Source organism: Monomorium pharaonis, chromosome 9, assembly GCF_013373865.1.
Source record: "Monomorium pharaonis isolate MP-MQ-018 chromosome 9, ASM1337386v2, whole genome shotgun sequence".
Classification (NCBI taxonomy): Eukaryota; Metazoa; Arthropoda; class Insecta; order Hymenoptera; family Formicidae; genus Monomorium; species Monomorium pharaonis.
In genome coordinates, this window is record NC_050475.1 from 10289887 (window position 1) to 10305377 (window position 15491).

At 42.6% G+C, this 15491-nt stretch overlaps 1 protein-coding gene across 1 annotated transcript in view; it reads left to right on the plus strand.

Moving 5' to 3' along the window:
- The window catches only part of LOC105833193 (histone-lysine N-methyltransferase, H3 lysine-79 specific), a 224232-nt gene that overhangs the window by 35209 nt on the left and 173532 nt on the right, over positions 1-15491 (plus strand). Inside the window, exon 3 of the mRNA XM_036291685.1 lies at positions 947-1022. Within this exon, the coding sequence (XP_036147578.1) occupies positions 947-1022 (76 nt within the window). The remainder of the gene's footprint in view (positions 1-946; positions 1023-15491) is intronic.

Here is a 15491-nt window from a genome sequence, read left to right on the forward strand (position 1 = left end):
TTTATATATTTTAGTTTTATAAAATTGTATGTAGGCTGATTGTAAAGCTCCTTAAATAACAAACCGGCTTGTCATGTGAATCTGTGGAACATTTAAGTGAGCTTTTTCGCGCAAGAGATCTCGAGATTTCAGAATTGAGTGTACCAATTTTAATCGGACTAGTGGAAATCGAAAGCTCACATCAATATTATATAATAAAATGGCCATTAGATTTTTGATTATGATTATAGTTTCTGACAATGAGATATTGTAACTGAAAGTGAATTTGACAGCTAAATTCCAGATAAAGCTTAGCGCCGCAACATTAGCGCAGTGAAGTTTACATCATGCGGCACGATTATTTATGTACTTCGTGTCGCGCCGCTACTGCGTCGCTTGATAATATAACCATACTATTGAATGTAATATTTTAATATTTTAATATTAAATAGTAATAATAAATAATTTTTGTATAAATATCCGTTCTTATAACTGACTTCTTATTATTATAATATATACAGAAACATATTATTGAATAAAATATTTTAATATTAATAAGTAATAATAAATGATTTTTATATATTTGTAGAAAAAAAGACAAAATTTTTGTTTTTTTATTTTAAAAGGCAATTTTTTGTGATTTAACACATTTACATTTATTTTGTATTATGTAAAAGACTAAGAGCAGTATAAAATAAAAATATTATTACTTGGATTTATGTAACATAATGGAATTTTCCTTAAAAACACCCACATTTACATCCCCCCTCTACACACACACACACACACACACACACACACACACACACACACACACACACACACACACACACACACACACACACACACACACACACACACACACACACACACACACACACACACACACACACACACACACACACACACACACACATATATATATAAAATGATATCTGTACGAGAAATATTTTTTTCAATTTTGCAGAAGAAATGGATCGTCTTGGTGTTGTTAAGTGGGAAACTGTGAAGCCAAGTAGTAATTACAATCGTACCCATATCCGGTAAGGATAATGATTACAAAATTATTATTAGAGGATAGAAGATATATATGAACTACCATTTTGTTTTTATTTAAATAACCCACATAGCACAAAGCATTTCAATAACATTGCTACAAAATTGCAATCTTGCAGATTGCACTGCAATGTTACGGAATATTGCCATGAATTTGCTAACTTCCAATAACAATGTTGTAATGACTTTCAGAAACGTTGCAAAAATATTGTAATGTTATATTTTCCGGTTATTATTATTATTATTTAAAAAAATTATTATTATTAAAGAATTTTATTACGGGGATACTATAAATAAAATTCTTTTTTTATTGACCCACAACTTTTGATCTATATGTATAATCGTCAAGGTGCCTTTATACTTTGATGTTCGACATTCATTTTTAGAGTCAAAATAGATCATAGAATAATAATAACAGAGGTCGATTAAGATGAACAACTACTAGATTGAATGTAATGCTAAAATACAAATTTCCTTTATTAATATTCACAAATTAAAAAGATACGTTTCGCCTAACTTTGTCTTCACCAGTCTAATAACACAGTCCTGCGAGGTACAGTTTCAAGAAGGGTTCATGGGTGAGGGTGATTCTTGAAGATTTTTTTGCACTGAAAACGAATCTGACTATGAAATTACTCCAGCACGTCAGGTTTTTTTGAAATTTTAGCTTAAATAGTCAAAAAATGGCTATTTTAACCATTTTTATGAATTTCTTTTATAGAACCAAATTTTTTTTTTTCAATTTTCTACAATTGCATCGCATAGTACTACTACGTAGCTTTAAAATCCATTTTCCTTAATTATTCCACAATTTTTAAAATGAAGATATACAATTTTGAATTCAAGACTTTTAGTCATGAAAAGTCATCCGTTTTATCTGCCACTTTGAATTTTGAATTTCTGACATTAGATTCGTAATTAATTAGCGACCTCAAGAAGCTCTGTGTAGGCAGAATAATAAAGAACATGTCAAAAAGTAAGTTTGGCACGGTAAAACGGGTGACTTTCCATGACTAAAAGTCTTGAATTCAAAATTATATATCTTTATTTTTAAAAAATCGTAGAATAATTAAGAAAAATGGATTTTAAAGCTAAGTAGTAGTACTGTGCAATGCAATTGTGGAAAATTGAAAAAAAAATTTGGTCCTCTTAAAAAAATTTATAAAAATGATTAAAATAGCCATTTTTTGACCATTTAATTAAGCTAAAATTTCAAAAAAACCTAACGTGCTGGAGCAATTTCATAGTCAGATTCGTTTTTAGCACAAAAAAACTACAAGAATAACTCTCACCCATTTTTGAAACTGAGAAAAGTGCAATTTCACAGAATTGTATAATCTAAACTTAAATACCTAATTTTACAATATTAAATAAAGGAATGGTGCCAACCAAGTGTGAAAATAGCGCATGTGGTGAATGTTGAAATATTTGTTAAACATGATTTTTTATAATGAATCGATCCAATATTGAATATGTCCGTGGTTAAAAAATTATACATATCCCATTTTCCGTTGGAGAGTGTGAAAATGTAGAGTTAATATGTGTCTAAATTCTTCTCTCAGTCAAGATTTCATATGCTTTGATTGTTTTAAATAAATTACATGATTAAAACTGCCCAGTATCTAATAATAAGTTTGATAATGACTTATTTTGACGCTAAAAATGACCATCGAGCATCAACTTTTTTTCACAAAGCTCTTTTTCGTCTTTGGCAGAAAATATTATACCACAAAGTTCAGCTTTGTCTTTGAAACACATAAATATGAATAACGTAAGCGAAGGAAAAGAAATACTAAATAATAAGGAACATCAAATCAAGTTATCATAGAGATTGTATTTGCATGAAAAAGCACCTATTAGATCTCTAAACTAATTATGATGAATTATTTAATCGTTGTGCAATCATCATATTCGCTTAAGGGAGTTCCGCTATTCAATCAAAATGAATAGACTTTTATAAAAATTTGTAGAGAAGTTTAAATTAGTGCTATAAAATAACTGTCAAAAATTTAGAAAGTTAATCTAGTCAGTTATACAGATATTAAATATTTTATTTAAATGGGTTCTTAAGAGAATCGATGAATTTTCACGATTTTTCGGTTTTTATTGTATTAAACGTAGAAGTAATGAATAAATGTTAGTGAAACTTTACAACGATATATCTTAACTGTCCAGAAAAGTACTGTTAAATTTTTTAAACGATGCACTTGCTCATTTGAGTGAAATAATTAATAGGATAAAAAAAGTTTACAATAATTGAAGCAATACAGTACGTAAGTGTGGTAACTTCTCTCTTAAATTAAATTTTCTTTAACGAAAAAATTGTCAATTGTTTTGACCTTTTTCTTTGGAATCACGTTTTTGGGATCATCGACTGCAATCTGTAACTGACAGAAAACCTCTTAGGTGTTGTAACTTACTTTTTGACAAAGCTTTTGTAATTAATTAAGATTTATGTAAGAATAATTCAAAGCTAGAAGAAACTTTTGTATGATTCATAGTTTATGAGATATTTTGCTTTATTTCAAAATATGTATGCCAGAATAAATTGTAAAATATTTTGCTAACTAAAATGTTTTTCACTAGAATAATTTTCTTTCAAGATTTTTTAGAGTGCTCATCAGAAACTATATCTTTCGGAACCGGTGCATTTGGTGCACGCGTGCGTACGTGCGTGTGTGGATATATGTACTAAATCTAAATATAATAATGTACGCGATAAAAGAATTAAAGGAACTTGACTGGCTTTATACTCACAAGATGTGAGTCTTTGATGAGTACCTTGAAAATTTTGAAAGGATATTATTTTAGCAAAAAACGTTTTAGACAACAATTGTATGGTTTAAAGTAGGACAAATAGTAGTAAAATTATTGAAGTTATATTTAAAGGTTATCGCCATTTTAGAATGAAACTATATAATTTTATTTGCATAATAAAATTTCCGTTTATTCTGTTTACAAAAGTATTAAAATAAAATTGACGATAAATCAATTACGAGATATTTTACAATTTACTCTGGCATATTTTGACATAAAACATAAAATATTATAAACTATGAATTACATAAAAATTTCTTCTAACTTAGAATTATTCTTACACAAGTCTTAACCCTTAGAGTCACAGCGAGACTCTGAAGTTCCACTTTTTTCAAATTACTTTTTTAATTATTTAGGGTACTAAATAATTAAAACTTAATTTTTTTCTGCTTTTTGGATTTTAATCTCATCAATATCTTTATTAATATTAAGGTGCATGTTATTTTCATGAATTATTTATAAAATTGTTTATATTGTTAATTAACAAAAAAACTTTTTTTGCAGAAAAAATTCAGGTCAGAACGAACTTTAAGTAATATTAACATCAGAATTTCAAAATTAAAAATGGCGGATTCAACATGGCGGACCAAACATTTTTTAATTTTGTTTATTTGAATAATATCTTTAATTCAGGGGTGTATGCAATAACTATAAACTTTACATCAGTTTTCAACTTATTAATTTATAATTATTATAAAAGAGGATGTTAAAAAAGAGTCGATTTTTGCCCATCACATGTAACCTAAAGGAACCAACTTTTTCTATTCTATGGGTCACATGTGTCGTAAAAACAAAATGGTTATAAATGTTCATTATAGTGGGAAAATTTTAGAATCCACTCAGATTAGAGTAAAGTGGCTCGTATCGAAATAGTCATCCTAGTATGTTGCGTGAAGAGCGACGACAACGCGGTTCATGACATCTGCATTCTCTTACAACTCCAAACTGCCTCTTTACACATAAACGAGTGTCTAGGTGTTACATAAGTTTTATCTTGAAAACTCCTAAAAACTAGTATTAATCTTGAAGAACTTAAAAAAATATTTAGCGTGCTACATTATTAGAACTGTCATTTTAAATTTTGCAATTTTTTAATCAAATTTGTAATCAAGAATCCAAAAACCTCTATACATTAAATTTTAACAAAAGCAATAAACTTAAAAATTATATAATTTGCCACGTTGGATCAGCCATTTTGATTTTTAAAATTCTGATGTCAGATTGTTGTAAGCCAATTTACAATTAATACATTATTATAATTATAGCCATAATTACTATTGTGAAACGCGTCACCTTTCGAAAGACGTTGTGAGAAGCATCTCTTTCGAAAACACACAGGAATTCGCCGCGTCCCAAACAACTTCCGTAAGCTTACAACATCACGATACGGAACCGCTCGGTAGCAGTTCCGTATCGCTCTAGAAATAAGACTCTACGCTGCACAATTAAACCGCAAGGCTACCGTGTTCCAATGTCAAAACGCTTAGCCTCGCGGAAGCTACCGACGCCCGGTTACTGGCCCCCAAAATTGCGCCCGAAACCATCATATATAAGCGCGACCACGCCGTGACTAAGTAATTTAACAACGTCCGAGTTACGTCGGTTTACTACAAGTCTTATCGCGAGTGACACCTGATACCGCTACGCGCAACAGCTGAGTGTAAGCCTGACCACAAGATAAGAATAAAAGTTCATCAAACAAGTGAGAATGTTTTCTTTTATTAATAACCACGGGAGCGTCCCGTTTGCCCACGTCAATATTGGCCACGGTCCCGATTGGCCACGTTAATATTGGCCACGTCAATATTGACCACGTCAATATTGGCCACGTCATTATTGACCACGACCCCGATTGACCACGGGGTGGATTGGCCACGTCATTATTGGCCACGCGTCATTATTGACCACGTCAATATTGGCCACGTCAATATTGGCCACGCGTGATATTGCCGACGTCAATAATGGCCACGTCAATATTGGCCACGCGTCATTATTGCCCACGTCATTATTGCCCACGCGTCATTATTGCCCACGTCATTATTGCCCACGCGTCATTATTGGCCACGTCATTATTGGCCACGCGTCATTATTGGCCACGTAATTATTTGCCACGCGTCATTATTGACCACGTCAATATTGCCCACGTCAATAATGGCCACGTCAATATTGGCCACGCGTCAATATTGACCACGTCATTATTGCTCACGCGTCATTATTGCCCACGTCATTATTGACCACGCGTCACTATTGCCCACATCATTACTGTATATGGGTTTGCGACTTGGACGGGGTGGGTGCGGGAGGGGGGGCCGAAGGCCCCCCTTGCACCCCCCCCGTGTGTGTGTGTGTGTGTGCAAAGCATTTCTCTGCACCACATGGGTTTGCAACTTTCCACGCTAAGCAAAAAAATTGATTAATATTGACGTGGGCAATAATGACGCGTGGGCAATAATGACGCGTGGGCAATAATGACGCGTGGCCAATAGTGACGTGGGCAATAATGACGCGTGGGCAATAATGACGTGGTCAATATTGACGCGTGGCCAATATTGACGTGGCCATTATTGACGTGGGCAATATTGACGTGGTCAATAATGACGCGTGGCCAATAATGACGTGGCCAATAATGACGCGTGGCCAATAATGACGTGGCCAATAATGACGCGTGGGCAATAATGACGTGGGCAATAATGACGCGTGGGCAATAATGACGTGGGCAATAATGACGCGTGGGCAATAATGACGTGGGCAATAATGACGCGTGGCCAATATTGACGTGGCCATTATTGACGTGAGCAATATCACGCGTGGCCAATATTGACGTGGCCAATATTGACGTGGTCAATAATGACGCGTGGCCAATAATGACGTGGCCAATAATGACGTGGCCAATAATGACGTGGCCAATAATGACGTGGCCAATCCACCCCGTGGTCAATCGGGATTGTGGTCAATAATGACGTGGCCAATATTGACGTGGTCAATATTGACGTGGTCAATATTGACGTGGCCAATCGGGACCGTGGCCAATATTGACGTTGCCAAACGGGTGCCACTCATAACCACGAGCAGAACCTTCACCTTTCGGGTCCTAACTCCTAAGGCAGGACGAATCCCAGAACTATTACGGAAAGACTCCCGTTCAGAGCAAACGCTCACAACAAAATTGATGGCAGCGGTGAGATTAAAGAAGCCGTTAGGAATAAGGGGTAGAAAAAGATAATTAAGGAAACCGTAAGGAACAAGGAATAAAAGAAACTGATCAAGAAGCTGAGAAGAAACCAAAACCTGAAGGAAGCACGATTCTGCGAGAAGAAGACCAGCCGTCTGTGAAACGAGCTGAGACAACACCATTGTGTTATTAGTGCGCGAGTGGGAAAATTGTACCAACGCGTCACCACACTGTGTTAAGTGCGCACGAAATACGCTGCGATGCGGGAAGTGCGGCAAAGATAGGCACGACGGGCGAGAATGCCGCAGCAGCAGATACACTAACCGGTTTGAGTTACCGCGACCAGAGCGACGGCCTCGCGTAAACACGGTCGAATTATACTACGACCATTGCAGAAAGGCAGGCCACACCCGAAACCTAACCTAACCCAAAAGGAATGTTGGTCCTTTCACGGCCAATCCAAGAAATAGGACGAAAAGGACCGCCGGAGCGAAAAGCCTAAAACTATGAAAAGGATAGAAAACTGCAAGCGAGCGAGCAAAGAAGTAAAAATGATCAAGCATACCGAGACAGCAAGCAGCGACGAGAGCCTGAGCGATGACGCAAGCTCCTCGCGCACAGCTGATGCATATCGTGTGACATACATCAAGCATGCACGGGGCAACGACACTGGCCTCGATATGATTACACTGTCCGTTCGCGAAGCAGAGCGGGGCAAGATCGAATTCCTGTTTGACACCGGCTCAACCATCTCATTAATAAAATTAAAAACGCTTAAAGGACAAACCAAAATTCGTAACAAACACATCAAATTGACCGGAATAACCGGACACTCTATTACAACATTAGGAAGAACGCCCGTGAACGTGAAAATGCACGACAAAAAAATCAAACTCCCTATGTACTGTGATGTGGCGCGTCCGGTCGCGCTCGTCACAAGGGCGTAAATCCTACCGAGGGGGTCGGTCTGGGGCTCCTCCTCGCCGAGCCGAGGGGGACGCGACTTTGTTTTACTTATTTTCTTTTTTTTGTTTTCGTGGTACCGTATTAGGATATTTAGGATTTAAGACGCCGAATGAGGGCTCATTTCTTATTGTACAAAGAACGGAGGAGGAGCAGCCGTCGGGGAAATAGTATCGCGAGCAAGCGACAGTGGGCAAGGTGCCCCGCCAAGAGTTTCCCCGCCGAGCCGTGCGTCGAGCCCCGCTGCTTGTTACCGCCCTGAGCCGCAAGGATACCGTTGCCGCAAGTAAACCGTGGCAGCCAGGATACCGCATGGCGACATAAAAGATTCTTGGGAGGAATCACGCCGAGGGCGCTCCACCGGGCTGCAGACCGGGGGAGCGACCGTCAAACTGTCAACCGCCCGCCACCCAGATCGGTTCGATCATAGCATGGCCAGCCGGACCAACCGAAAACGGTAGAGCCAGAGCGCTCTCATCGGCGGAAGTCGTCACGCGCGGACCACGAGGCATTTGGAGAGGCGATGCGGCGCAGCATGGGATCGAGGCGTGCGGATCGACCGAAAATCGAAGCACGCGCATGCGCGGCGACTCGAGCCGGCCGGCGCGGGACCGGGGCTCCTCACTGTTCGGCGAGCCGTATCAGCGAGCGTTTCGACTAGGACGAGCCCCAAGATACCGCCATAGTTACCGCTAAGAACTTCGAAGACCAGGACACCGTTCACTTTGTAAGGCCATCACTCGGCAGCCATCGATACGTAAGGTTCGGATAAGGCGGTCAACCCTTGTGCGGGACCGGATCCCGAATACCGTTTTAATTGTGATATCGGTCATCCGAAATCCGATACCGTTGGTGCTATTGTTTTTAGTGTAAAATAACTCGAAGCAAAGAGTAGAGTTTTGTGACCGCACGAGGGCTCGGACCGACCGGCCCCGAATATTTGAGTACGTCCCTCTCGGACTACGCCGGTGCCGACAGTCATAGTTATATTAGAATCATTGTTACCGCGAATTGTTTCCGCAATTAGTAATTTTGTCTCTGTTCGAGCGGAGAGCCTCGACGGCCTCCCGCCTCGTATTATCAATTCTATAGTTTCCGCATTTTTGTGTCTATAATTCGTTTCCGTCTCTATCAAAGTTATATCCGTGAATTAATTGTGAAGACACTTTGAGTAAAGCTCAGTGTTGCATTGTTACCGTTTTCGCTATCACTACAGAAATACAACATAATTCTTTAATTGTTTAACAAGCTGAGTACCGAATCTTTCTACGACCTGCCTCGATCTGACATCTCCACACTTTTCGTCTCAAAAGAACCACGCCACTCTACCGTCTAGAGTAAAGAGCTACTGGTACTTGTGCCGCTTTCTAGTTGGTTACCGCATTATCGCTAATTATTGTGTGGCGCGAGAAGTCGCACCTGGCGCCCAAACATTTAGAGCATTGGGAAGTTACAATTTCTGCACGTTACCGCTATCGTGTCAAAAGCAATCTCGCCCGATAGATTTGGGGGATACCGTATACAAGTTACCGCTATCGTATCGAAAGCAATCTCGGTCGATATATTGGGAGATATCGTATGCAAGTTACCGTTATCGCTTTAAGAGCAATCTCGATCGATATTGGGGGATACCGTATGTAAGTTACCGATACCGTATCGAGAGCATTCTCGAGGAATAGTGAGGATACCGTTCTCGTAAACTATCGCATCCAACTAAAAAAGCGTTACGCATTACCGTCTATAAAGATTACCGTTTAATTGGGCGTAGCCCCCTTGGACCTGGCGGTTCCCGGGAGAAAGCAACGTCGCAGTACGTCATACGAGACGATGTCGCAATGGAATATGAGGGCATACTAGGTGCTGATTTTACAAGAAAAAATAATGTCACGTGTGACTATGGGACCAAAACAATACGACTAGGTGGCACTAAAACAATACGACTATGCACAGGAATTATGAGAGAAACTGAGAGCCTTAAGCAGAATAATGAAAGAAAACGCAAAAGGAAAAACAAAAGGCGAAGAAACAATATGACAGGAACGCAAACCAAAGGCCTTCAAGTTATGAGAAAAAGTCCTACTTTACAACGAAACCGTAAGACGCGGCCGATCGAAAAAACAGGACGCAAAATGGATCGGACCGTACAAGATAAAAACGCGAAAAATAGCGACATCAACTACACGATAAAAACGAGACAAAAAACCGTACGCGTACACGCGAACCGATTAAAACTATTTATAGAAGAGTAAAGGACTCACCAAGTAGCAGATCCAGGCCCCGCTCCAGGTATAATCTCAAAATAATCCAAGGGAACACAAAAACATACACACTAAATAACTACACATTAAATAAGCACTACACTAAAGAACTACTAAGCAAAAAAAAAATTTTATTAAGCACTACAAGCGAACTACAACTAAAAACAAAAAAATATATAATCACACTTCATTCCTCATCCTCCCCATCAGAGCATCACGCACAAAATAATGCTCCACGGGAACTCCAAAATCGGGATCCCACTCATCATTAGATTCGTCGTCAAGGTTCGATACATCCATATCGTTGAGCATATGGCGAAAAAAATAGGGATTCAGAAAGAAGTTTGGCTCCTCCTTAGGCAAGTCCATTTCTGGGGAGTCAGGAGGCTCATCCTCCCCATCAGAGTCCTCCTCACTAGACAAAATGCCCTCTTCCAAATGGGAGTATCCCGTTTGGACACGTAACGATTGGACACCGCTCGATTGGACACGCACGATTGGACACGCACGATTGGACACCGCACGATTGGACACCGCACGATTGGACACCGCATTATTGGACACTGCACGATTGGACACCGCACGATTGGACACCGCATTATTGGACACCGCATTATTGGACACCGCACGATTGGACACCGCATTATTGGACACCGCATTATTGGACACCGCATTATTGGACACCGTACAATTGGACACACACACACATTTACGTGTGTGTATGCAGATTTCTAATACAGTTTGCATGGGTTAGCGACTTGGACGGGGTGGGTGCGGGAGGGGGGGCCGAAGGCCCCCCTTGCACCCCCCCGTGTGTGTGTGTGTGTGTGTGTGTGTGCGTGCGTGCGAGCATTTTCTGCACCACATAGGTTTGAAACTTTCCACGCAAAACGAGATGCTCCTAAAAATACGTATATAGATATTTAAAATTCAATTTTTTTTCTGGCAAATCGAAGCTTTTTTCTGCCAGATATTTCTAAGCTTAGATAATCTGTCATATGATATATAAATGTTATTCACTAGAAGACTGCGGTGTCCAATAATGCGGTGTCCAATCGTGCTGTGTCCAATCGTGCGGTGTCCAATAATGCGGTGTCCAATAATGCGGTGTCCAATCGTGCGGTGTCCAATAATGCGGTGTCCAATCGTGCGGTGTCCAATAATGCGGTGTCCAATCGTGCGGTGTCCAATCGTGCGGTGTCCAATCGTGTGGTGTCCAATCGTGCGGTGTCCAATCGAGCCGTGTCCAATCGTGCGTGTCCAATCGTGCGTGTCCAATCGAGCGGTGTCCAATCGTTACGTGTCCAAAAGGAGGTCACCCCTTCCAAATCAACCCCTTTCTCATCCATGAGAAACTCCTTCGCATCCTTGACAAAATCTTCAAATATCTCAAAAACCTCCCCCTCATCTGTCATGGCGTAAGTATCGATCGGACGTGTTTTGATCGCTTAGCTTTTAGTGCTTAGATACTGCTGGTTTCTGCCCTGCGGGGCGCTTTTCTTGCAGGCTGACTGTCAAGGGCGACTTAACTTGACGCTTTGCTGATACGGTGAGTGACCACTGGCGTCTTTTCTTGACGCATTCTCACATTCTCGGATTTTCCTAAATTTTTCGGCCTCCGGAACAGCGATTTTCTTGAGTCGGCTGTCATTCTTCCACCTCTACTCCGGCTGCTCTCTCTACGCACGCGTCTCCGCTCGCTGTCTGGTCCCCTCTACATCGCAGCCACGAGGATCACGCGGTGAGTGCGTTGCCAAAACAAGCCGTGTTATTTTGTCAAGCGCTTGAAAGTCGGACCAGCTGCTATACGATCGATCCGCAGAATGACACTTTCTTGCGCGCACTGTAAAAAAATTTATTTCGCCAACATATACTCTGTCTGGCGCTTGTGAGAGCAATCAGGTCTTTCATGCCGACTGTATCCAACTCATCGCTGGCCCGCGAATCTTAAAGAGCGCCGAGGACGGCACCGGCTTCTCCTGCCCCGTTTGCGCGGCTCGCGCTCGGGTGCTGGCTCCGGGCTTTTGATGGTGGGGGAACCTACCGTATCATCCCATGACGGGTCTCGCAGTCTCGAGGATACCATCTCCTCGTTGCTCCAAAAGATGACAAATATCGAGAACCAGCTTCAGGGCCTTACTGCAATCAACGCCAAATTATCAACACTGGAGCATAACATCTCACGCTGCATCGCCACGTACAGCGAACTTACATCGAGGACGGACGCGCTCACCGCAACTATGCGAAAATTGAACGAACGGGTTGACGCACTCGAGCGTCCCGTGCAGCTACCGACCACCGCTGGCACCTCCTCTGGTGCGGACGACCGGCTTGAGGCTCGACTCGACGCAATCGAGCGGGAGAGGCTCAACTCTGAGCTCATCATATTTGGAGCGAAAGAACTCTTCCTTGAAAATCCTCTCGAGCTAGTAAGGACCATTGCCTCCGTGCTCGGCGTGGTAGTCTCCCCCGGCGACATTCAGACTTGCTACCGCATACCTGCCTCTAATGGTCGCCACCGCCCGCTGGTCGTCCGCCTTACTTCCAACAAAGTCCGCAATCAATGGATTCGCTGCAAACGTGCAAAGGGTGCCCTCGAGAGCGCTGAGGTATCCAACTCTCCATCCGGCTCGCGTATCGATGTCACCGAGAGGCTTTCCGCTTCTACGCGTCGCGCCTTTACCCGGGCCAGGGGAGCTGTTGCGAGCGGTTTACTGTACCGAGCGTGGACGCGGAATGGATACATTCACGTGATGCTCCACTTTAACTCCACGCCTAACCTCCCGCTACACCCTCTGCCACCGTGGCCGTCCGGCGGCCTGCGGCCACCCCTAATATCGTGGTGGTTAGCCCTGGCTCGGATGACGACGGACCGTCTATTCTTGCGCCCCCTGCACCCCCGCAAATCTCCGGCGCTATACCCAAGCCGATGCCCTCATCCGTGAGCGGCGCGACTGGGGGGGGCTACCGGTGCGATTCCAAAGAAACCCTCACAACGGAGGACCTGACGCGCTTCTACTATCCCTGTCACAAACCTCAACCCACTTCGACTGTGCCACGTAAACTGTTAATCCCTCCTCTCCCACTTCCAAGAATTTCGCGACCATTTCCTGCGGGATCGATACGATCTTATAGCAATGTTTGAAACCTGGCTCAAGGTCCGATTGCCTAGTCGCGCTACCCAAGTACAAACTCCTCAGATACGACAGACGGGGCAGGGGGGGAGGGGGCATTGGTCTGTTCGCGCGCTCCGGAATCGGGGTCACCCCTGTCGCTTCTTCACCTGAGACTTACTCTGGTAAACCTGAGTATCTTTTCCTGCGAGTCTCTCCCGCCATGTCACAGCCTTTCTTACTAGGTGTACTCTATTGACCACCTAAACTTGGACATCCCTCCGACTTTCAGGTTGAATTTGAGCGACTCTATCCATCCTACCCCAACGCCGTGCTAATAGGCGATTTTAACATTGACCTAAATACTCGCTCCCCAGACTCTGAATTCCTATTCAACTTCTGTACCTCTAATCACCTTTACATAGTTTCCTACTGTAATACCCACCATACTTCCTCCTCCCACACTCGGATTGACCACTGACTGCTAAGCGACAAATCCTTACTCCTATCTTACTCCCAGCAACCACTTTCTTTCCTCTCCTCACACGATCTGATCGAGGTCACTCTTAATCTCTACGCACATCGCTTGCCACCTCGTCACATTCAAGCACGTGACTACTCACACTTCGACCTTGACCGTTTCCGCAGCTCATTCTACTCCTCCGACTGGTCCGTTTTCCATCATCCTACCACTCTCGACACTAGAGTTTTGACCTTAAACTCCCATCTTATACACGCTCGTGACCTCCATGCTCCTCTTCGTTCCTTCATTGCCAGACGCCCTCCTGCTCCTTGGCTCAACAGCGCTATCCGATCGCTGATGCGACAACGGGATTCTTGCCGCCGGGCGTACCTTCTCCGCCCATCCCCCCACCTCTGGAACGCCTTTAAATCCCTCCGCAATGAGACAAAAAAGCTTATAGACAGGGCTAAAGAAGCCTACTTCTCAAACCGATTGGGGTCTATTTCCCAATCATCGCGCTTGTGGTCAGAGCTTAGATCTCTTGGCCTCGGAAGATCAAGATTCTCCTCCTCCTCTGACCTTCCACTCGATCAACTTAACGCCTTTTTTTACATCCACCAACTCTTTCACTCCCTCCTCTCTCATTTCCTCTTCTTCCCCAGTAACCCTCACCCACTCCCCTCCCTCTATCGCACAACATCCTTTCTCACTGCAAACCCTACAACCAACATCCTCCTCATCTCTATCAGATCCCGCCACCCTATACTTCCAACATGCCACCCCCACCGTCCTACGGAAAGCACTCACCCTCTGTTCCTCTAATTCCTCCGGACCTGACAACATAAACAGACGTCTTATCATGGACGGCCTACCGGAGATTTTTTACTTTATCCTAGATCTTTTTAATCAATCTCTTGGTTCCTTCTCTTTTCTCTCCGACTGGAAGCTTTCCCATGTTATTCCCCTTCCTAAAATTAAAAACCCTCAATCCCCATCCGATTTTCGTCCTATCTCCACTTTCCCCTATCTCTCTAAAGTTTTGGAGCGTATCGTCTACGACCAGCTCTCTACTCACCTAAACAAGCATAATCACCTTGATCCATTCCAAACCGGTTTCCACAAGGGCAATAGCACGCAGATAGCGCTAGTCAAGCTTGTCGATGACGTCAGGCTGGCCATCGACAACCGAATGGTCACCCTGCTCGTCTTATTCGATTTCACAAAGGCTTTTGATTTTGTCAACCATGAGCTACTTCTATATAAGCTCAGCTGCCTTAACGTGTCCCCATCAACTCTATCTTGGTTTCAATCCTATCTCTCTGGTCGTCATCAGAGAGTGCGAGGATCCGATGGCTTCTTTTCGCACTGGGGTCCTATACTAACGGGAGTCCCTCAGGGCTCGGTCCTCGGACCCCTTCTCTTCGCCATATTTATAAATGACCTCAGGCACTCTCTAAAAAATTGTAAACATATTCTATACGTGGACGACCTCCAAATCTATATACACACCCACCCCTCTAATCTTGACTTGAGCCCTAGAGAGGATGAACGAGGACATTGCCGCTATCGAGCGCTGGGCGGACCTTAATGGTCTTAAACTGAATGCGGGTCAAACCAAGGCCATGCTCCTTGGTAGCTCAAGGTATGTTAACATCATTTCAGATGCCCAT